The 23,885-nt window shown below is 42.8% G+C and overlaps 1 protein-coding gene across 2 annotated transcripts in view; it reads left to right on the top strand.

Moving 5' to 3' along the window:
- The first annotated feature begins 367 nt into the window (after positions 1 to 367).
- Positions 368 to 23,885, top strand: part of TCTN1 (tectonic family member 1) — a 28,073-nt gene continuing 4,555 nt past the window's right edge. The window contains exons 1-11 of one of the 2 annotated variants that reach the window (XM_029921301.1): positions 368 to 655; positions 3,690 to 3,810; positions 10,450 to 10,580; positions 11,863 to 12,014; positions 13,705 to 13,792; positions 15,298 to 15,407; positions 16,920 to 16,943; positions 21,205 to 21,339; positions 21,877 to 22,002; positions 22,392 to 22,477; positions 23,008 to 23,148. In XM_029921301.1, coding sequence (XP_029777161.1) covers positions 436 to 655; positions 3,690 to 3,810; positions 10,450 to 10,580; positions 11,863 to 12,014; positions 13,705 to 13,792; positions 15,298 to 15,407; positions 16,920 to 16,943; positions 21,205 to 21,339; positions 21,877 to 22,002; positions 22,392 to 22,477; positions 23,008 to 23,148 — 1,334 coding nt within the window. In that variant the 5' untranslated portion in view covers positions 368 to 435. The remainder of the gene's footprint in view (positions 656 to 3,689; positions 3,811 to 10,449; positions 10,581 to 11,862; positions 12,015 to 13,704; positions 13,793 to 15,297; positions 15,408 to 16,919; positions 16,944 to 21,204; positions 21,340 to 21,876; positions 22,003 to 22,391; positions 22,478 to 23,007; positions 23,149 to 23,885) is intronic. The other variant, XM_029921302.1, reaches the window with a different exon arrangement.

The raw sequence follows: 23,885 nt of genomic DNA, 5'->3' as shown, positions 1-23,885 counted from the left end.
AAATAAAACATAAAGAATAAAGTCTAGCAATATAATATACCACAAAAATACCATAAAAAGTCATGTAATTAAAAAATAAATATATATTGATTCCTGGACCCTACTCTAGACTTACTGAGTCTGAATCGCGGGAGAGTACTTAGAAACAGGCAATTTTTAAACAAGTCTGGAAGCTGCCTTGCAAGCTACTGCAGAGATTCACAAGCCCTCCGCCCCTACTAGTTCCCACTATCCTCACACCACCCCAGGTCCTCAGCCCTCGTCCCGCCCCTGTCCCCGCCCCTCACAGCCGGCCTTAACCCAGGCCCCGCCTACCACCCCAAGGTCTCGCGTGGTCTCGCAGGACCCTTCCCTTAATGCTCCGCGCCAGGCCGCCGCGGTTGCCAGGCAACGCGCGCGGTCCCCGCTGCGGGTTGCGTAGGGTTCCGCGGGGCGATGGGTTCCCCCGGCCTTCGGCCGCTCCTTCTTGTGCTCCTGGATTGCTGGGCCTCCGTGAGCGCCCAGGCCGCGGCCACTCCGCCTGTGACGACGGAGGGCTCCAACTCTACGGAGGCAGCCTGGACGACTCTCCGACCCGCCTTCTCTCCTAGGCCCCCCGGAACCCCCAAGGCCCCCGGGCCCGTCTCTGGCCCCAGGCCCACTCCGGTCACGGACGGTGGGTACCAAGTGAGAGTTCCTGGGGATCCAGAGTGATCCAACCTGGAGCGGGTAGCCCGGGTGAGGATGTAATAATGATAGTAATGGAACACATAACTGTATGCAGGCATTGCTAAGTATTTCATAGGCCTTGATTCTCTGAGCAAGACTTAAGGGTAGACCTCATTATCCCTCCCCTACACATGAGAAAACCGAGGCTCACCGAGCGAAAGTGCCACAATATAAAATCTTTGAAATTACTTGCAGTGGTCCTCGATCACATTAATGTTAAAGATAATAATGAACGAGTCGTTACACCTTTGCAGCCAAAGGTGAAGTTATGTTAATCCAAAGTTTCTGGGAAATTATGGAAGTTGAATGCATAGGATGCGTCGAACTTTTCGTTTATTAGAGATGCCACATGTCTAGCTTACTAAATGTGACTAGGCCCTTGGCTGTTGACTTGAATTATGAAAACCCAGGATTCCTCCTATGTTGAGTGGGAGGTGGAGGTGAGGGGTTATGCCCAGCTCTTAGGATTCATCGTTAGGGGTAATTAACATATTTCTCAGAAGGTGATCTAATGCTGGAGTGACACATTAGTGAATATTTTATGATGTGATATGACATGGAGGACTTAAGGGGATGGCTTTAACCCTGAGATGCTCAGAGTGCAAAATTTTGTGAATATGCATTTTTCTGGGCGAGGGTTCTTTCAAAGGGGTTTGTGATCTAAAAAAACAAACACAACACAAAACACGAAAACGTTAAGTCCTCTGACTGTAACTCCAATAGGCATGCAGTATTTTTTTTTCCTTTGTGAGAAAAAGATCTTGAGTAAGGCTCAGTATTAGTAAATAGAAAAGTCATGATTGGCTGACACCATGTATTCTAGGATTTCGGTTCCTGAATTGTCATTTTTCCAAAGGGCCCCCTTTATAAATTAGGAGTAAGGAAAGTACAGAGAAATACATTTTCTGTTTCAGTGTATATAAACCAAACTTCTATATTGAAACTGTTGATTTGGTGAATTAGTCGGGGAGGTAAATAAATGATAAATGGGAACAGAATTCAATATCCACAGTTCTTTAAGGTTTGGACTGGGTTGTCCTTTATCCATCTGAGTATTTTGTCTGTTTATTGGTTTCTCCCCAAAATGAATCTGTTCTTGAACCATTATTATTAGGGCATGTGTTCAGGGCAGTTTTTCTAGTATGGGGGGGGGGTGCATTTGCACTTCATCTTTTTAAATGAGCCCTCTCTAGATCTGTGACTATAATGATAAGAGATGACAGCTGGCATTTATTAACTGCTTACTGTATAGCAGGCTCTCTGCCAAGCTTTTCATCTTTAATGTATCTCATTTAATCCCAGATGGTGTGGATTATCCTCATTTTCCAGGTAGGTGAATTACTTGCCTGATTTTAGGTCCCACCCCTGATATGTGTTGGAGCAGGGGCTGAGTGGAGACCCGGACACCATGTGCGGAATGGGTTACAATTGGAAGAGAAAAGTGATAACTTTAGTCTTGGTCTGAGCTCTGGTCATTAGTGTTTGGCTCTGGAGCCAGGCATGTAGAGGTTAAGAGGTATACAAGAGCCGCTGAGTGCTACTTAGACTTTGGGAGTGCTCAGCAGATGCTTGTTGGCTGATTAAGTACACTCACATCCTGGATAGAGACCTTTTTTTTTTCCTTCCCTAAGTGGAGTTATTAAGCCCTGTTGCTTTGTCCTTACTAGTCTTATAGTTACTTATAAGGGTTACGAGTTCTGAAAAACAAGTCAAGATTGTAATTTTAAACACAGGAGACAGGGAATCTAAACACTGCTGTTTTACATTAGCGTGCACGTGTTGCCTTTTTATTTCACTAAGCACATAGACTCCTTGGCCAGAGGGAAGTATGTAAGCTTAAGGGGGAAACTTTTGTGTCTCAGATGAAGAAAGGATTGTGTATTTATTGGCAAAACCTTCCTCTTAGTCATACACTCCTTTCCAGAATATGCTATTGTACCTTTCTTGAGCTATATTTTTCCAAAGCTGATTTTTGTTGTGAAATAGTTTCCTCATGCAAATCAGAATGTTGAATTGACTCTCTACCACCATTTGCTTAAGATCCTTGTTTGTTTTGCATGAGATTTTTTTTTTTTTGAAAAAGGAAACAAAACATTATAAATAAGATTAAAGTGTGATATTCTTCTCCCCTTCCCAGGAATAATTACTACCATGAATTCAGTGTTTATCATTCTTATGCTCTGCCATCTTTAAAAGGGTTATTATTTCTCTCCTGTTTGACAGAATAAAATAGGGATTTAAAAATCCAGATAGTCATTATTATTAAAAATTAAATGTTGCAAACTGGGAAGATTTCTACCCTCTGTATCACGCCGCATGCTTTACTGTCTAAATTATCAGGAAAGATATTTTACTGATAAATAATTATTACTGTCTAAATATCTGGAAAGATATTTCTAGAACCCCAGGTACAAAGCACCTGAGCCAGTTTGATTTTTTTGTCAGTAGTTTACGAATGTGGGCTCAGTTTCAAAGCCGCAGATGACATATGAGGAGAGGGACAAGACTGAGAACCCTGACTCCTGGCGGCCTTCATCGGGCTCTTCCTCTGAGGGAGGGCCTCCCGGGCAGGGGCCTGGGAATCTGTACTCTACACCAGTGGTTCTTACGGTCTGGCAAGTGATTTAGCGTTGCCGGTTCTTACATTATCAGCATCTCCTCGATAGTTCTGAAAAACAGAAATGTCTGGGTTTCACAGTCAGCTTAGGAAATCCGAGTCTTTGTAGGTTAAGCACAAACAGAACTCTCCAAGTGAGTCAGATGATTAGCTATTTTGGGGAAACCTCAGATTGAGGAGTATTGACTAATTTTCACTTCACAAATCCCCCCTCCCCCCCCCACCCCCCAGCCACCGGGAGTGCAGTAGGAAAAATAAAATGGACCGTTCGTATGCTGTGGACTTTCGGTACTTTGCAGTGGCAGGGGACAGTCACTCCCTGCTGACCATGAAGCTCTCCATCCCACCTCTTTTGTTTCTGTAGTTGCTGCTCTGTGTGTCTGTGACTTGTCTCCAGCACAGTGTGACGTCAACTGCTGCTGTGATCCTGATTGCAGCTCCCTGGATTTCAGTGTCTTTTCTGCCTGTTCAGTTCCAAGTGTCACGTAAGTTTGTGATGCATGCAGTTTTGATGGAATTGGACCAAGATTATAAAATTTGGGGACAGAAAAGTGAAAACGCTTCCAGGCTGGAAAACCCAAACCTGGTTTCCTGACTTTTGCATCATTCAGAAGCCATGCTGTCCAAATCAATATGTTCGGAGTACGCCTGATTTGCATCTAGCCCGCTGAGAGTGCAGGCAAAAGAGAAGAGAGAGTCTACTTTGTTGAGAGTATAAGGATATCTTTGTTTCCGGAGACTGAATTACATTTCACTCTGATTTGTAAACAGATAATGTGCACATTTCTGTATAGGTGAATTAGTCTCCTATATACAGCCTAGGGTGAAAAGTGCAGTTTAATTTTACAGCTTTTGTTGTGGATATAGTACTTATAACAAAGCTAAACAGATAGTCAGGAAAGCTTTGTTTATCCTTTTCTGATGTGTAAATCTATGGGGAGTTCTCACAGTTCACACTGTATTGGAGAACAATGGCAACTAACATCCCCAGTTGGTTATAAGGTGAAGAAATAATCTCTTCTGAATGATTTGTTTCCTGTAATTCTGATTTCAAAGCTCTTTGAAAAATATAGCACTTAGAAAAGGTTAATTTATTCAGGATGGGACCAGTTTATTATTCAGAGAAAGCCAACTTAAATTTAGTCTTGTAGTAAATTGTAGCAGTTGATACTTGACAGATTGAATGCTTTTTGGAAGTAGGATGTGTCTTTCCCATGGTCTTATTGACCAATGAGAAATTGAATCTCTTCCTAATATTGTAAGAATGTTTGGAGAATGATATGTTGTAGTCAGGTTATTTTTCTGGCTAACTGGTGGACATCATGGTTAAATCTTTGTTAGAAATTATTCTTTTTTTCTGCCTTAGTAATAAGTAACAGGGACCTGAGAGAGATTTCGGCTCCCAATTCGAGATCATTACCTAGAATGTCTTTTTTTTTTTAGTGCTGTGTTTTAGATATAGACTATTCAGAATGTGGGTCAGCAAACTCTGCTGTAAAAGGCCACCTGGTAGATACTTTAAGCTTCACAGGCCAGGGGTGCCGGGTGGCTTAGGCAGTTGAGTGACCAACTCTTGACTTTGGCTCAGGTCATGATCTCATGATTCATGAGTTTGAGCCCCACATCAGACTCCACACCAAGATAACGTGGAGCCTGTTTGGGATTTTAAAGCTTCATAGACCTGTGGTCTCTGTTGCAACTTCCTCAGCCCTACCATTGATGAGCAAAAGCAGCCAGAGATAGTGTGTAAATGAATGGGCATGACTATGTTTCAATAAATCTTTATAAAATTAGGTGTGGTTTGTGGACTTCTGGTATAGATGTTAGAGCTGAATCCATAGTGCCCTCAGGAAAGGATCTCAGACTTTTTTTGTTAATTTTTCCCTTTATTTACATTTAAAAAGTGGTTACATTTAGGAATATTTTTAAATTTATGTTTTAATTTACATCCAAGTTAGTTAGCATATAGTGCTCTAATGATTTCAGAAGTAGATTCCAGTGATGCATCCCGTGTGTAACACCCAGTGCTCATGGCAACAAGTGCCCTCCCCAGTGCCCCTCACCCGCTTACCCCATCTCCTCACCCACAGCCCCTCCAGCAACCCTCAGTTCTCTGTGTTTAAGAGTCTCTTATGTTCTGTCCCTCTCCTTGTTTTTACATTATTTTTGCTTCCCTTCCCTTGTCATCTGTTTTGTATCTTAAAGTGTGAAGTTATTTGATACTTGTCTTTCTCTGACTGGCTAATTTCACTTAGCATAATACCTTCTAGTTCCATCCACGTAGTTGCAAATGGCAAGATGTAATGCTTTTTGATTGCCAAGTAATACTCCATTATATATATATATACATACACACACACACACACACACACACATATTCCACATCTTCTTCATTCATCTGTCATTGGACATTTGGGCTCTTGCCAAACTTCAGTTATTGTCGATAGTGCTGCTATAAACATTGGGGCGCATGGCCCCTATGAAATAGCACACCTGTATCCCTTGGATAAATGCCTAGTAGTTCAGTTGCTGGGTTGTAGGGTAGTTCTATTTTTAGGTTTTTGAGGAACCTCCATACTGTTTTCCAGAGTGGCTGTACCAGTTTGCATTCCCATGAGTTAGTTTTACTTAAGAATTTCTCTTAAGTACAAAGTGTAAAGATAATGAAATAAAAAATAATAATCCTAATTAACTGGTTATTTTCATTATGTAGGTTCTAATTCATAAAATGTTTATTTGCATGTTCTACACTGTCAACAGCTAATTCTGTCATCTAATGATTTATAAATTTATTGTTAAGATTATTGGATTAATGTCTGTTTTCCTCACTAGATGCGAGTTTTATGAAAGCAAGAATAATATCCCTCCTACATACTTCTGTCACTAGTGCCTAGTCTAGCTCCTGCCACATAGTTGGCCCTCTTTAGAAGTGAGGTGCGTCTGAGTGTCTCCCCCCCACCCGTAACCGGCCCTCTGGTGTTCTCTCTGACTTCTCTACCATTGTTCGCTCAGGAACACAGCCAGGCCAGAACCTAGAGGCTTCTCGAACTCCTGCCTTCTCAATCTAGATGTCTTTCACACCTCGCCATAGCTTCCATGAGCACCAGGGGTAGAAGTTGAGTCACATGTGGCCAGGCCCTCAGAGACCTCACTCACAAAGGGAGATAGAGGAGTGGGTGCCACTTCTGCCCCAGGCACTGAGACAACTGAGAGGAGTGGCATCTAACCAAGGCAGTCTTTCTAGAAAAGACCATCTGAGCTGGGTAGAAGTTGGCCAGCGTGGAATCAGGGGAGGGCATTCCAGGCTGAGGGAGCCGAGTGGCAGAGTCCTGAGATTGGGGGGAGGGCACGGCCTGTTGCCTTAACCGCAGGTAGCTGAGCGTGGCTGTGAGGCGTGTGCCACCGTGGCCAGGGTCAGAGCCCGAGGGGCCTTGTGCGTACGCTGAAGGGTTCGAGTTTTGTCCTGAATTCTGCGGGGTGCCGGGGCGTGAGGGGATTAGATTCCCACCTTAAGCAGTTCTGCAGCAGCACGGGTGATGATGGGTCACAGAGGCTAAGCCTGGTGGCAGGGAACCAAGTAAGAAACCGTCAGAGGTATGGATGAACAGGTGCCCTCGTCCCCACACTGACTAGGGACGTAGGCAGGACCGATACTCCTCCACTGCGCAGGATTTGAGAGCAGTCAGACCGAAAGGAGAAGGAATAGTAAGGAGCCCCATTCTGTTGAATTTCTTACACTGGCCCTGTGTCCACTCCTGCTCCCTCTGTATAAGGTCACACCTCATCTTGTCACTCGCTATGAAAAAGCCTTCAGAAGCTCTTAGTACCTACAGACTTCTTAGTCTGGATTCACATCTATCCGAAATTCAGATCTGTCCCAAACTCTGATCCTATTTCCTACTGGCCCTTATCTTGGCTCCTCCACACAGCCTAACTTCGGTACGCAAGAGTTTTCTAGACCCCATCCGTACATTACCCATCCTTGGCCAATGCCATTCTCGCAGTGTCTAACTCTGTGCATCCTTTTAGACTCAGTAGGCCTTGTAAATTTTTCAGTGCTGGATCTTTTCTCATAAATATACTTACAGGTTTTCAGAAATATTCTTTATGTCCACAGTAATGACCGATACACCATTAGAACTATACAGAGCTTTTGGAAAAGTGGCCACTTATAAAATAAATTGAAAGCTTCCTTATACTTCAGCAGTAACCATCAAAAAATATAATGAAAATGGCTCCTATTCATAACACCCCAGAGAAATGTCACATAAAACATAAGTACTTAGAATTTATGTGAAGAAAACTGAAATACGGCGAGAGACCTAAAACATTTGAATGCATGGAGAGGAATTTTTGTAGTTGGATGAGAAGAATAATTAAACACTTAAACTAACTTATAAAAACTTAATTTGTGTGGGTGCCTGGGTGGCTCCGTTGGGCGTCCGGCCCTTGACCTCCGCTCAGGTCATGCTCTCGTGGTTCGTGTGCTGGCAGCACAGAGTGTGCTTGGGATTCTCCCTCTCCCTCTTTCTCTGCCTGTCCCCTGCTCACTCTGTCTCTCGAATAATTAAATAGATAAACATAGTTAAAAAGTTAATGTGTAAGTGTAATTCCATCGTCAGATGGGGGAGGGATAAAGCATCAACACGACTGAAAATTCATCTGGAAGAATAAACCTGGGAACAGCCAAGACATTATTGAATAAGAAGAGCCAACTATCCGCTTTCAAACATGTTGCAGCATTACAGTGATGAAAGTAATGCATATGGCTGCAAGATAGATAGGTAGATCGTGGATGACACTAGAAAGGCCAAAAATCAGTTCTGCACACTGATTTTAAAAAGCCCACATAGGGGCACCTGTGTGGCTCAGTCGGTTAAGCATCCGACTTCAGCTCAGGTCATGATCTCAAGGTTTGTGGGTTTGAGACCCACGTCAGGCTCTGTGCTGACCGCTAGCTCAGAGCCTGGAGCCTGTCTTCAGATCCTGTGACTCCTTCTCTCTCTGACCCTCCCCTGCTCATGCTGTCTCTCTGTCTCTCAAAAATAAATAAAAACCTTAAAAATTTTTTTAAAAATGCCCACATAATACTATGTGTTTTTTCTATTTATTTAATATAGAGTAACTATGGTATTTTACAACAGTGGAGTAAAGTTTGGATCATTCGGTAAATGATGTAAGATAACTATTGAAAAATAAAAATGTTAGACTTCTGCTTCATAGCATTACACCAAAGTAAATTAGATCAGATCAGAGGGTGGAAGGTTAACAAATTAATGAATAAATGAAAAATATAGATGAACATTTGTTAATCTTAGGTTAAGGAATGTCTTTTAAGCATAAGCCCACAGGCACACCATTAGAGAAAAGATTGATAATTTTATTTACAAAAGTAAGGGGTGCCTGGCTGGCTCAGTCAGTGGAGCATGTGACTCTTGATCTCGGGATTGTGAGTTCAAGCCCCATGTTGGGAGCTTTAGGTTTAAAAAAATTTTTTTTAAAGTAAGTTTCCATGCCCAGCATGGAGCCCAGTGACCGGCTTGAACTCACAACCCTGAGATCAAGACCTGAGCTAAGATCAAGAGTCCAACACTTAACTGATTGAGCCACCTACGTGCCCCCAAAATAAAATCTTTAAAAAATTAAAACTTCTTTATGACAAAAACACTGTAAAATTGAAAGGTAGCAAACGGGGAAAAAATTACAACACATGCCACTCTAAGGAGATTCTTTTTTTATTTTTTAAATTTTTTTAATGTTTATTTTTGATACAGAGAGAGACAGAGCATGAGAGGGGGAGGGGCAGAGAGAGGAGACACAGAACCGGAAGCAGGCTCCAGGCTCTGAGCTGTCAGCACAGAGCCCGACGCGGGGCTCGAATCCACAAATGTGAGATCTGACCTGAGCTGAAGTCGGAGGCTCAACCGACTGAGCTACCCAGGCGCCCCTAAGGAGATTCTTAAAAATATGGATTCTCACAAACCAAGAAGACAAACATTCTAATAAACAATGTCCAGTAGGTATGAAGAAGCACCAAAGAAGAAACACCAGTGAGCGATAACCACATGGAAAAATGTTTATGCTCACTAGTATATGAGAAAAGTCAAATTAAAACAATGAGATGACAGATTTTTGCCGGTGAAATTGGCAAAGTGTAGAAACTGAATAATATGTCTTCTTGGCAAGAGTCCAGGGACATAGGCACCCTTACTGCAGGACTGGTGAGCCCGCGTCTTCCCTTTCTGGAGGGAATCTGGCAGTATGTCTCGGAAGCCTTGAACAAGGCACCTACCTTCTGACCCAGCAGTTCTACCTCGGGGAACACAGCCTGAGGAAATAGCTGGAGAGATTCATAAATATGAGCAAGGATGATGTTAATAGTGTTCCGTGTAATCGGGGAAAATGAGAACCTAGACCAACAATAGGGAATTGACTAAGAAAACTTGGAGTATATCTTACTTAAATAAATTGGTATAGAATGAAGCCATTTCGTATAATGCAAAAACATATTGATGACATGGGAAATGTTGGGCAGTATATACTGAGAAAAGGCCTTAAAGCAGTATGTAGAATATGATCCCATTTTTGTTACATTGCTATTTTCACACCTTACCTGTATCAAAATGATTAGTTTGTCAAGTCTGGGATTGGTTGGAGTCTTGACTGTCCCCTAACTTCCAGATGACTTCACATTTTCTGATTTTCACAGTCTTTTGAAGGCAGCTTTCTTCTAAAGACAAGGAACTTTGGATCCATTCTGGGTACTTGTAAATAATCTGAAGTTCTGCAAAATTTTATAATTTATGGTGTCAGAGTTTATAAGGTTTCATTTACATCAAAATTATACCCTGATCTATATTCCGTACTTGACAAGATTTCTTTAAAGGTTATTCTACTTGTCTTAATATTTTCTCTGTTAAAGGAAAAGGTTTCAAGTGCTAAACATTTTAACACTGAATAAACCAAATAAAAATGGATTCAGTTCGAACATCACGCTTTCATAAATATCTTCCATGTAGCTGTTAACATACTATAGTACAAGCATCTGACAGTTTTAAAATAATCTTGCTAAGATTGTGTGCATACGCCTTAACATTTTCTGTTATTATTTTTTTAATTTCTAGGGGTGATAGTCAGTTTTGTAGCCAAAAAGCAGCCATCTACTCATTAAATTTTACAGCAAACCCACCTCAAAGGATATTTAAACTTGTGGACCAGATCAATCCATCCATTTTCTGCATTCATATTACAAACTGTAAGTATTTGATGCTGATAGACTTTGAGAAGCCCTGGAAATTTTTTCTTTAGAAAGTTCTTTTATGGAAAAATGTCTCATTCAGTTAGATTTAAAGCAATCGCTTTATGGTTTGGCTCAGGTATATTTTCTGAGGCCATTTCACAGGCGACTACAAATAACTTTATAGGCCTGTGGGCATGCAGGTCTTCATTAAAACTAATGACTTATAATATGTAGGCATGCATTGGAATCTAGCTTTATTTAGGTTGTGTGTATATGTATTTTTTTTTTATTTCCTCCTGGCTTAATGGTTGAAAATCAGGTTCAGCTTTGGTTTCAATTTCCTTTTTTCTCTTTTATTTTTACTAAGAATATTTGCATGAAAACAGGATCTTTATTTTTATCTGAGCATTGAGCTCAGATAGGTGTCTAGAGCCAAAAGTACATAGAAGTGTAAAGTGTTATCAAGATATCCAAGATCAGAGACATATTTATGGTTTTATTGCTTAAACTTCATCATCTTTTCAGAACGTCTTTATATTTTGAGTTCGTTCCCTCGCAGTTGAAAACCAGGCAAATGCTCTGTGATTGGTAATCTGAAGTAAGGACTGGTCAGTCATTGTTGGGTCCTGTGACGTAAGACCAGGCGAGTGAGCACACAGCCCGTTCCCTTCTCTGTTCCATACACAGCACACTGTTCTCCTGGGCGTTGGTTGGAGGTGGCTGCGTGAGGGTAGAAACACAGTCTTTTGTCCCTGTCACCATCTGCAGAGAGCTGCACCTCAGAGGTTGATGCAGCCGGTTCCTCAGTCCACAGGCTGGAGAAAGATTGATTATTATTGGCTTTTGTTGTGCTTCGCCTGCAGGCCTTACAAACCATTACTTCCACACTGTTAGAGAAATAGGCCAACTCTGGAAATCTGTTTATTTAATAAGACTCAAGAAGTTTTGGGTTAAGTAAATATGGAAAGAGACAGGGGTTTTTTCATATCAGCCTTTAAAATTTTTTTTTAATGTTTATTTTTGAGAGAGAGAGAATGAGCAGAGGAGGGACAGAGAGGAGAGACAGAATCTGAAGCAGGTTCTAGGCTCTGAGCTGTCAGCACAGAGCCTGATGCGGGGCTCAACCTCATGAACTGCAAGATCATGACCTGAGCCGAAGTCAGACACTTCACCGGCTGAGCCACCCAGGCGCCCCTCACATCAGCCTTAATGCTACCAAAAGTGGTTTCCAAAATTTTATGTATTATATATAATGCTCATATTGTATGCTGATTTAAAATACTTTTTCTAAAAACAGATAAACCTGCATTATCCTTTATTAATCCAGAAGTGCCTGATGAAAATAATTTTGATAAATTGATGGAAACATCTGATGGTTTTTCCTTGAATTCAGAATCAGAGATTTCTTTCACAACCCAGTTGGACACTCCAGATACTGCTAAATATGAGGTGAGCCAAGAACTTGTTTAAGTCCATTCATCTTGTTGCAAATATCCTGTCCTTGTAAGTTAAAATTTTCAGTATGCTCTCAGCAAAACTGGCTTCCTCAAGACAGAATTCACATTATAGAGGGAGAAACTTCACGTTCGTACCTACAAATCAAAGATCACAAAAATTAAAATTGAGTAGTTGAATTCTAACATAAGTTTTTTTTTTGTTTTTTGTTTTTAAATTTAGTAAGCCTGCATTTATCTCTGCAGAATTCTTTGTGCTTCTTCACCTCAAAAGACACATGAGTGTATGAGTCATGCTGTTGGGGACACAGAGTGGGTAATTGGGTGCCTGCTCCCCTTCTCAAAGCTGTATTTAGTTTTACAGATTTTAGGAAGATGTGTGCTATTTTAAATACCATTCATTAGTAATATTTCAATGTAATATATATTAACTTTGAATAAACTTCAGAGTTTTTGGAAGCATCTTAAAAGAGAAATATAAATACATTCTGTGCTAATTCTAAAAGGTAAAAGTATCGAGGTACATATGATGGAAAGGCCACAGTGTCCATGAAAATGTACATTGCAAATCACTGTTAATAGATTAGTGTATATTCCTGATTTTTAAATGCATCTATAAAAATATACATGTAGTACTGTACAAAAGTGGGCTTTATAGTTACCTACATTGTTCTGTAAGCTTCCTTTTTTATTCAGTGATAAATCCTATGCATCTTCCCATATCAATATAAAAGTTACCATTTCTTGATCATTTTCCACGTGCCAGGCAAGGGGCAAAGCTTTCCAGACATTATTTCACACAACCCTGAAAGTAATACATCTTGTCCCCGTGTAACTGATGAGAAAAAGAAAAACTTCCGTCTAGGAAAGTAACTTTTCAGAACTACTGTTGGAGCTACAGTTTATTGATACGAAGTATACCTTCTGTGTATGTAGCATCATTTATTATTGAACCTTTCTACCATTAACAGACATTTGTTTCTGGTTTTTGCTGTTATAAATAATCCATAAGGAACACTCTGATAGATATATCTTTTTCTGATTAAATCCTTAGGATACCTTCCTATAACCGGATCAATTTAGGCAAAATGAATGAAAGTTTAAAATCTCCGTATCAGTTTGCCCCCCAGGAAGGTTACAAGAGTTTAAACTCTCAGGTCCAGTGGAGGAGAGGGTTTGATCCTTGCTGGCACCAAGATTCAAGAAAATTGGCAGTGTGCCCAATAGTTGTAAATTTTGTTCTGAATCTTGGGGAAAGTTTCATGTTGTTTGGTTTGGGGAAAGAAGGCTTATCATTTTTATTATTTTAATGCATACTGTATCTGTTATTAAATCATTATTACTAATAAAAAATAATTACCTGTCTCACCTCTGTTGCTGGCCACTCGGTTCCTGTCTGCATTGGCTGACACTATGTCAGCTTCTTACATAGCTCTCCAGAGGAATTCTGTAATAAAAAAAACCTGTAAATACAATAACATGTTCACACACAGCAAAATATGTCCTTAAAAAAAGGGATGGGGCACCTGGGTGTAAGCTCCATGTGGGCAGGGACCGTATCTGCTTTTTGCTTCTCACTGTGTTCCTGATGCCTGTAATCTGCCTGGCATATAGTAGGTGTCTAGTAAGTGTTGAATGAATGCTTTTAATAGCACCGTAATAGCTATTGGTTGGTCTGTTCGCAGTATGGGGTTCGTTTGCAGACTTCAGATTCATTCTTGAGATTTCCCTCTCCCCTTACGTCGTCTCTCTGCACTGACAATAACCCTGCAGGTAAGACAGTAGGCATGTTTCCTTTCTGTCTATAAACAGAGTTTGCTCTTAGTTTAAATTTGTAGTCGTCATAATGGAACAGGCTACATAACTAGAAACAGCCTCTCTTTGAAAGAGGTCTCAAAGGTTATGCAGTTCAGATTCCCAGCCAGTGCCCAAATCTTTTCTACCATATGAGTGCATGAGCACTTGTAGTGATGGGGAACTCACTACCTGAAACCAGCCCACCGTTGTTGAACCTTGCCGAGTTTGGGGGAAGGCTTTTCTTGACTGGAGCTAAAGTTAGACAATAGGGAACGTTTAATAAGCACTTACTTTGTGCTGGGTATTGTATTACGTGATTGCATGTGTTTTTTTCCACAAGGAAACCGAGAAACATCCAGTTTCCTGCTCAGGTCCGCTCAGGCAGTGGCAGAGTGGGGGTGCTACCCACGCAGCTGCTCCCGTGGGGCCTGCTTCTCTTTTCACGGACATCAGAGACTCTGTGGAGTCACTGTCCCCACACGGGAGGCAGCCAGCGCGACTCTCCAATCCTTAAGGCGGCACCACAGTGAAGCAGCTAGCTGAGTAGTGTGGTCGCATGCGGCCTAATGAGACATCATTTCGTATAGGAATGGAAATGGATTCTGTTGAAAAGATGCTCAACTTTGCTCGCTCACAATAGGAACAGTGTATATTAAAACCAAAGTGAGGTACCATTTCCATCTAATGGATTGGCAAAGCTTAAGAAATGTAAGGCTCTGGAGAAGTAGGCATTGATCTTACACACCTGGTGGGACCATAAATCGGTACAACCTCTGTGAAGAGAGCAGGTTAGCCGTTTGTCTCAAAATTGCGGATGAGGATGCCCTCTGACCCAGTGTTCTGCTTCTAGGAGTTGGTCCTACAGTGTCCGGCCCATGTGCAAAATCGCAGATTGCAGCGTTGCTCATGACGGCGAAGCCGGGGCAGCTTCGGCGTCCGTTAGTGTGGAACTGGTTGAATAAATTATGACAGATCTATAATAGAATACTAATTATCCCTAAAAAAAGGAGGGGGGGAAAAAAGAGAAATCTCGTCATATTCTGAGGCAGACTGAACTCTGAAATATATTGTTCAGTGAAAAAAGGTGAAGGGTAGAATATATAGCATGTATTTGTTTCCAAAAGGGGAGAGAAATCCTAAAAATACATATGCCCACGCTTTTATTTGCATAAAATATTTCCAGAAAGATACACAACAAACTTGATGCTGATTGTCTCTGGAGAGAAGCAGTTGTCTCGGGTGGTGGCTGGGGGCAACGGGGGAGGGGACAAGGACTCTCAGTGTCCTTTTGTGCCATTTGAATGTGTGAATGTATAATCTATTCAAAACATAATTTTTAAATCCTATTTTAAGCATGTTGTATATCTGTGTTATAACTTATTTTATGGTGTTACTTCGATTACAAGTTTTTAGTTACTATTGAATAGTTGAAAATTTTCTCTCTCTTTTTTTTCCCCCCTTGGGAATATTATGATTTCCAGCATTTCTGGTGAACCAAGCTGTTAAGTGCACCAGAAGGATAAATTTGGAACAGTGTGAAGAAATTGAAGCCCTGAGCATGGCTTATTACAGCAGCCCTAAAATTTTGAGGGTAAGAATTATTTTGAAGCAAAACTTCTTCATCAGGTTTATTTTCTGTTCTTTGCACTCTTTTGAAATATGACAAGTGTAGAATAATTTCAGTACATGATTGACAACTCAAGTTTAATTTTTTTTCTCTAGTTCTTTGGCATACTGTTACCAAAGATATTGAAATAATCACTTAAAATAATTTTTATTTTTATATAATTAGCTTATATTTTGCTTTCAGTCATTGTGGGGTTTTTGGGGGGAAGGGCTTTCATTCATTTTGATGGTAACTGATAATGTCTGTCTCCCGAATAAAAAAAGACTTTAAGAACTGAAAATCTTAGAAATTATATAAACATCTTAATGTCTGTGGCAGAAATAATCACACTAGCACCAAGAAGATCCCTCTCTGAGAAATAGGCTGGAAAAGAATAGAAAGTCTCCATTCTGGTTCGCAGATGAAATCAGCAGGGAGGGACAGGTAGGAAACAGGATCGCTGGGGAAGGAGAAGAGGTCCCGGTGGTCCTGAGGCCCCTTCTTTCTGGTTGCAGTGACCGGAGCCGGAAGGGAGTACATGAGAGAGGCCGCTGGCCCACTTGGTGGACGGCATGGAGGGTCGTAGGAGGTGATGGTTGTTTTCAGTGATGAAAAATCATGTGATCGCTGTGAACCCTCACCTCCTGATTTTGTTATTTTTTGGGGAACGGGAAGGGAGGAGGGCGGTCCATGACATCAGTATTCATCTGGGCTGCAGTTTTCAGAATCAAGTTTAAGCTTTTCTCTCCCTTCCTTCCCTTTTCCCTCTTTCCCTCTTCTCAGAAGTCAGCCATGTAGGTCTGTGAATTCTTGCAGTTATTTGACTTCCCACGGTGGTCCTGGCAGTAGCCCCTCAAGCGTGCAGGCTCCGTTCTCTCAGCACAGGCCTCCCCAAACATGTCGACTCAGCCCCACCCCTAAGCTCCCTTTGGCCTGGTAGGGGGTCTTGTGGGGAGAAGTGAGGTTGGGGGAGACAGGCGGGAAGTGAAGGGGGTCGAGGCCTTCGGAAGGAGCGCTCTGCTATGTCGGGGACGCAGGAGCTCGCCATTGAGTGGTTTGGGCTAAAGACAGGAAGGGCAGTTAGGAGGCTGTGAAATCGCCTGGGCCGGGGACTGTGGTCTTCCAGTGAGGTCAGGTGCGGGAGGCTGACCCTGGAGGATAGGAGCCACATGTCCCCCACAGCGCTGTGTCACTGGTGACCGTGTGGGAAGTCTGTAACGATTACAGCGAAACATGGAGGCTTCAGAGATGAGCTCTGTCGGACTGTTGCATTAAGCTTGCAGTCTGAAGGAAGTGAGTATAGAAGGAAGACATAAAGTTACCTTGGCATTCTGACATAGATATAAAAATACGGAGGCGGCAAGTCTTGATTAAGGAAACTGTCTTCTTTTGTGAAGTCTGTAATAAGATGACTATATCCTTTCACCTGTGGTCTGAAAAAGCAATAAAAATGCTTCTTTTCATTGTACTTAACCGAATTTGTTTCTTTTTGTTTAGGTGCCTGGTTTAATAAAGGCAGAGGTAAGAGTATTTCTTGGTGGAAAGTAAGAGACTTTATAATATGCTATCTTTTTTCTGAGCCCTTTGAAATGAATACACATATGATTAAAAGGGTACCTTACTGCCAGTAACAAAAACATTTGCCAAAAGGCAAACAGAAATGAAATAGGGAAACTCCTTAGCAGAGGACACTTTTGTAGTAACAGAAGGGACAGATTTTCAAAATCCCTGTTTTCATAGTTGGCACTTTTTCATATTTAAGTGGTTTAGCTATGTTACTGACATTGGGTGTGATTGACTTCTGTGCTTTACAGGCCTCCCGTCAGGAGTGCTGGCTAGCTACCAGGATGCCGTCTGTCCAGGGTAGAAGATAGAGGCAGTGAAGGTCCACACCTGTGTAGGAGCTGAACACTCATGGTGTAGCTGCGGGGGTTGAGGTATAGGTGTGGATTCTGTTCGATCCCATTCTAGGGGCTCTGTCAGGCTGTGGCCAGGAGGCCAAGGTCTTTTCGTGGATATGTCAGAGCAAAGGAACATGGATCTACCCCTTATTTTGGGGTCTACACCCTGTGCCTATAAATACAGTCCCTAAGGAGGCCCAAGGCGATGGCCTTGTCATGGTTTCCTGAAGTTCATGGAAGTGGTTGACTTTGGTTCAAAATTCAACTTCGCCATTATTTTCTCGTATGATGTATGTGCGCCTCGCTCTCCCCAGTTGTTGAGCAGATGGTAAGTGTCTGCCCCGGAGGCCGGTGTAAGGCTGGAGTGGGAGAATGCCCAGAGGTGCTCTGCGCAGCTTCTCGTTGCCCAGGGAGCACTTGCGACGGTGACACCTACTGTAATTGACTTCGTTAAGTCTCTAGACGCAAACGTGTTTGAGGTAGACATTTGAAAGGAAGTAGTTGTGTGACTTTGGCCTTCACACTATTGTGTGTTGGCCTGGATTTCCTCATCTGTAAAGGTGTTTTCAGACTTGTTCAGAGTTTTTTCAAATGTGATCTCAAGCAGAACTCTCCCTAGTGTGTAACTTGGATTGAATCCAAAGCCCCTGATTGGAGCAGGGATGGGGCCCAGAGCCCTCCACCTGCCTGGCCTCCCCATCTCTCTCCTGTTTGGTCTTTCTGAGGAACCCTGTGGCTCCCAGGAACCCAGTTTGAAAACCATATAATAGATTAGCTTTCAAATACCTCAAATCAAAACGCTTTGATTCTACCATTCAAAACTTGAACTGTGGGGACAGTGATCCTGTCTGTCTTGTTCATGACATATCCATAGTGCTAAGGTGCTGCCTAGAATGTACTGGGTACCCAGTGGGTTATGTGTTACTTGAATGAATGCCTCGGGGATTGGTTCGGTCAAGCAGGGAGACCTAGTGTGAAGATGACGGGTGTTAGGAGAAGGGGAGTGCTGCGTGCGGAGCACCGCCCCCAGCCCCGTGCACGCCTCAGGTCCGTTAGCCCGTTAGTCTCGCAGTCCTCGGAGGTGGGTCCTGTGACCACTCCCTGGCACGTGAGTTACAGAGCAATCGAATCAGCTTGCTCAGGGCTGCCCAGCGGGCAAGTGGCAGAGCGGGGACAGGAATCCCCAACGACCTGTCAACCACAACACTGGACAAGCTTTACTGTGCGCCAGGCCCCAAGTTACAAGCTTCACACATGTTCTTTCTCTGCACCCTGTGGCCATGCAGTAAGGAAGTGGCACTGGGACTTTGAACTCGGATTTGTGTGATACCAAAGTTTGTGCTCTAAAGGACAAACAGATCGACTAATATCAGATTTGTTCATAAAGATTTTTAAAAGGCAGCCTCCAAGATTTGTTAGAGGATCAGGAGTATAAAAATTGGATCCAGCCTCTGCCTTAAGTGCAGCCTGTTAGGATTGCCTGGAATCGTTGTTAGTGTCTGTTGAAGCTTCAATGACAGATTAAGTTACAGCTCTATAATTCCACTGTTACGTATTATGCTTTAGTTCTTTGCTGCATGGGTAGTTTGGGGATGGAATATGACCGATAGGACATTCAGGAAACCAGAGTAGCCATTCTGTGTCTATCCCAGTGGCTGTTGACAGACCGGTGCCGCTCTCGCCACCCACACCCATCCCTCAGTCTTTGCAAAGCTTGTCTAACCTGGACGCTTTGGTTTTTGCCAACTACGCCTGTATGCCACCGGAATGGCTTCGTCAGAGGCTGGTGTGGAAGGGTGTGCACTTGCTTAGAACCCCGTGTTAATGCTGAACCAGGGATCAGTATGTTCAGATAAACCCACGGTTGTCTTTCGAGGATGTAAACTGGAGAGTTCATTGACTCATAGCAAGGGACTCCCTCTGTGGCTCTTACGCCGATTGGTGGGGCTGCTGTGCAGAGGGCGTTGTGATGCTTGGGGATGCCCTGTAGCCACTGTTGTCACATGACAGCTTGTCTTTGCTTCTAACCATGTCACGTTCTTAGAGGCTTGACTTATAAGGATAGCTACAGGTCCTTTTGGTCATGGGAGCAGATGTGTAAGAACGATTTATTTATCTGTAAAATGACAGTTTAAATACCTAGTAGTTGTGAATTATAAACAGCATGGTACATGATTGAGGGCGAAGTTCAAAGCAATATAAACAACCAAATACAAGTTAGATTCCTTACTCAACAGTGATTTCTGAACACTGACATTTAAAGCAAACATCAGATTTGTCACACGGTATGAAGAGGCCCAACTCCCTAGAGGGTTGAGCCATTTAAAAGATTGCTTGCTGCTTATCACTCTCCTGGCAGTGGCCATAAATGAAAACTGTTCTTTATTTTTAAAAAAATGTTTATTTGAGAGAGAAAGCAAGCGAGCGAGCGAACATGCAAGCAGGGGAGGGACAGAGAGAGAGGGAGAGAGAGAATCCAAGCAGGTTCTACGCTGTTAGCACAGAGCAAACCCATGCATGGTGAGATCATGACCTGAGCCAGTCAAGAGTCAGATGCTCCACGACTGACCCACCCAGGCGCCCCATGAAAAATGTCCTTTAATAGCATTGGGTTAAGCAGAGCTTCCTGATTCTGCTTGAAAGATTTGTCTGTGTTTTCTTGTACCATATTCCACCAGCTTGTGTGTGTGTGTGTGTGTGTGTGTGTGTGTGTGTGTGTGTGTGTAAGGGTGTGTGTAGAAGTTGGGCATGAAATGGGTCAAGGGTATATTCAGGGAGGGTGTGGGGTGCAGGGGGCTGTGGGCTGGGACTGTGCAGAATGTGCTCGTGTGTGTACAGGATGAGTGCATTTGTTGGTAGAAGCCGTGCTCTGGAGGTGAGTGTATATCTACGTGCTGGGTGATGTGACGGAGCCGTGTGTGTGTGTCTGAGATGCAGTCACATACCGTAGAACTCACTATTTTTAAGTGTACCGTTGTACAGTTTTTAGTATATTCACAGGTTGTGCAGCCATCACCACTGCCTAATTCCAGAACATTTTATTCATTCATTCATTTATTTAAAATGTTTTTTTTTTTGAGACAGAGAGAGAGAAGGAAAGCAAGAGCGAGCCTGTGTGTGTGAGTTGGGGAGGGGCAGAGAGAGAGAGAGGAGATAGGGGATCTGAAGCAGGCTCCAGCAAGCCCGAAGCAGGGCTTGAACTCAACGAAATATGAGATCATGACCTGGGCGAAAGTCAGATGCTCAACTAATTGAGCCACCCAGAACATCTCATCACATCAGAAAGAACCCCTGTGTCATTAGCAGGCACTCCTCATTCTTCTCTAATCCTCTCCGTCAGCCCCTGGGCAACCACTAATCTACTTTCTGTCACTGGATTTGCCCGTTCTGAACATTTCCGATAAATGGGATCATGTAATATGTGACCTTTTGTGTCTGGCTTCTTTCACTTAGGATCATGTTTTCAAGATTCATCTATGCTGTGGAATGAATCAGCACCCATTCTATTTTATGGATGAATAATATTCTTTTGTATGATATACTACATTTTTCCATTTATCGGTTGGTGGACATTTGCATTGTTTTCAGTTTTTGGCTGTTAGGAATGCTGCTGTGAACATTTGTGTGAACGCAGATTTTCGGAGACAACCACATTGAAAGTTTTGGTTATATCCTTCTCTAGTATTTCCTATGTAAATATATGTACATATAAGCGAATGTATTTTTGCAAATGTGGAGTTATAATATGCATACTGTTGTGTATCATGCTTTTCCCTGCTTGGCAGTCTTTCTTCGGAGGTTTGCCTCCAGTTTTTCGTTCCTGTAACCCATTCATCTCTGTTGGGCAGCGCCCTCAGTGAGCCGTCTCCTTTCCTTTGCAGATCCCCATTACTGTTCAGTCCCTCCTCAGGGAGTCTCTGAATAAAACACTCACCCGACTGGACAACACGGTTGTACTGAACCAGACTCTTACCGAGGCTGGGGGTGTTAAATTCTGCACTAGCGTCGCTCTTGAGGTAGGTACCCGGTTTGGCTTTGAAAGCTGAGTCTGTGTGGCAGACTGGGGCTGCATGGCCCCGGGGGAGGGACTGGATGCCCTTCAGAGGGGGCTCCGGCCCATTCTGACGTGCTGGTTTTCTTGGCTTGGCCTCCTGCTTGCCTTCATGCTCTGTCATCGGAGGATGCTTCTTTAGGGTCTTTGAAAGAATCACATGTGATTTTTCTCCACAAATCTAGTGACTTTCAATAATGTATGAAACTTTGTTGTTGCTATTGTTTTAACACACACATTTCCTCTGCGGAGACTGATCAATCTGCTCAAACCTGCTGATGGGGAACACATGTAACTCGGTACAGAGGGACTCAGATGACCCTGCCAGCTAGGGAGGGAGGAGGGAGGCAACACGTCCTGAAATCTGATGGGCTGGGACAGAAAGGGTCCCACAAGTAGAGAAATGGGAAAGGATCTGCCTCCTATATATATTTTGAGTTACTAATACAGCTACGGAAATGCAAAGGGAACAGGTGGATCTGGAGTACCATTTTGTTTTTAGGTGAAGTACAGCCTGACGTATACAGATGAAGGGGAAATAACCAAAGCTGATCTCTCTCTCCTTCTGGGGGCGGTGAGCAGTGCTTTGCTTCCACTGGAGCAGAAGTTTGAAATTCGTTTCATTCAGGTAGGTTTGATCAAGTTGGTACACGTATTTAATTGCAAATAAAGAAAATTTGTAACTTCTTGGGGAAAAAAATCTCAATTTAGAAGGATTACCAGCTATCCATTTGTACTAAACAAAGGGCTTTATGTAGCATGTGTTTGTGAGGAAATCAGGCAGAGTCCTTGTATCGCTTTCCTTTCTGGGAGTAAGATTCTCTTCCATGGGAGCTTGTTCTTTTATAGAATGATCTACTCCTACACTGAGCAGATATATTTATAGTTCTGAGTAGGGGGGAGGAATTCTTTTATTGGTTAGAAATCCTAGATTTCGCTGTGAAAAGCATTTTATTTTCACCCTATTTCCTTATTAAATTGAGAATTATTTAAGGGTATTTCTTCATTGTCTTTCAGCAAAATACAAAGCCAGTTCCTCTCAGTGGAAACCCTGGCTATGTTGTGGGGCTCCCCTTAGCTGCTGGATTTCAGCCTCAGAAGGGATATCCTTTTTGGTTCTGTAGAGACGGTTGATTTCCCTGTCCGTGTGTGTGTCGCTCTTTTCTTGATTGCTCAGGGTCCTGTGAGCTGGAGGCTGCTTCTGGCCAGGACTCTGGTCGGCTCTGGTGGGTGGTGGGTCTGGCCACACAGCACGTGGGGGTGTGTGGAAACTGGTGGTTGGGGGCGAAACAGCGTGGAAAATGTCAATGTTTTATAATGAAAATCTTAGAAAAGTTGAGACTTTTAGATGCATTGAATTGCGTACTTAACCAGAGACCCTTAAACAAGTTTAGTGATTTTGAAAAGCTAGAAATATTTTAAAGGAGGAACGGTTTCTAAGGATTTTCCTTCTGAGGATCTCCTAATCAAGGAACATGGAACCGGTATTTACTCTATCCTGGGAAATAACTGTCAAAATTGCAGATGCCCAGAGAAGGGATATTTGGGTTTCGCTTCATGTCACACGTGTCACTGTCTCCTGAGAATCAGACTGCTTGAGTACTGGGTGATTGTCCCTTAACTTTCTGTGAATGTCCGGGATTATTCAGACCACGAACAGATACGGGCAACTTACTATTCTTCGAAGCACAACGGACCAAGACTGCTTAGCGCTCGAGGGAGTCCGGACCCCTGTATTATTCGGTTACGATATGCAGTCGGGCTGTAAACTAAGGTAAGAGAGGCACTTGTCACTTCTGATCAGAAAACAGAGTAGTCCTGCTCTTCCCACATTTTAACGGAACCTCCGCATCAGCCCACAAGGGCATATGAAAGCCACAGTGTGACCTGTTAGCACTTTGTTTTCTAATGTTAATTTTCACAACCGTAAGCCATTTGTCATGATTCAAAGGAAAATTGTAAAATCATTTTTCTTATCAGATGTGGCAGAATAAAAATCCCAAGGCTTTTGGAGGTTTGGTTTTAAGGTTGCATACATAACATCTGAGTTGATAGCCAAAAAAAAAAAAAGCTGTCCCTGAAAGTCCTTTCCCTATTTCTGGATTTTAATATACATGGTGCCACACGCCCAGCGAGAGGAAGCCTTCATGGGATCTGCTTTTATCGAGTTAGCGTCAAACACGCATGTGCCGTAAAATGTCACACGGCTCTGCGTGCTTATTATACAGACACCAGTTCACGCCCTCGTTTCCCCCACTCCGCAGGCAATCTCTTGCAGCTCCTGTAGCTGAGTTTTTGGAAACTTACTCTCAAGTCTGTGGATAACCTTTATGTCATGCTACTTCTTGATATTTTGGTTTTCTGAATTGTTGAGTCCTCACTAAGGAAGACAAAGATTTGGCTCTTACCCCTTCCCTCCCCTCCCCTCCCACCCACTCACTTCCCACCCCAAAATCCCCTCAGGGTAATTATAGCATTGTTTTGGTTATACCAACACATTCCACTTGCGTT

The sequence above is a fragment of the Suricata suricatta genome, chromosome 14 (genome assembly GCF_006229205.1).
Source record: "Suricata suricatta isolate VVHF042 chromosome 14, meerkat_22Aug2017_6uvM2_HiC, whole genome shotgun sequence".
Taxonomy (NCBI): domain Eukaryota; kingdom Metazoa; phylum Chordata; class Mammalia; order Carnivora; family Herpestidae; genus Suricata; species Suricata suricatta.
Note: the sequence above shows the minus strand (reverse complement) of the source record. Positions and strands in the feature narration are given on the sequence as shown.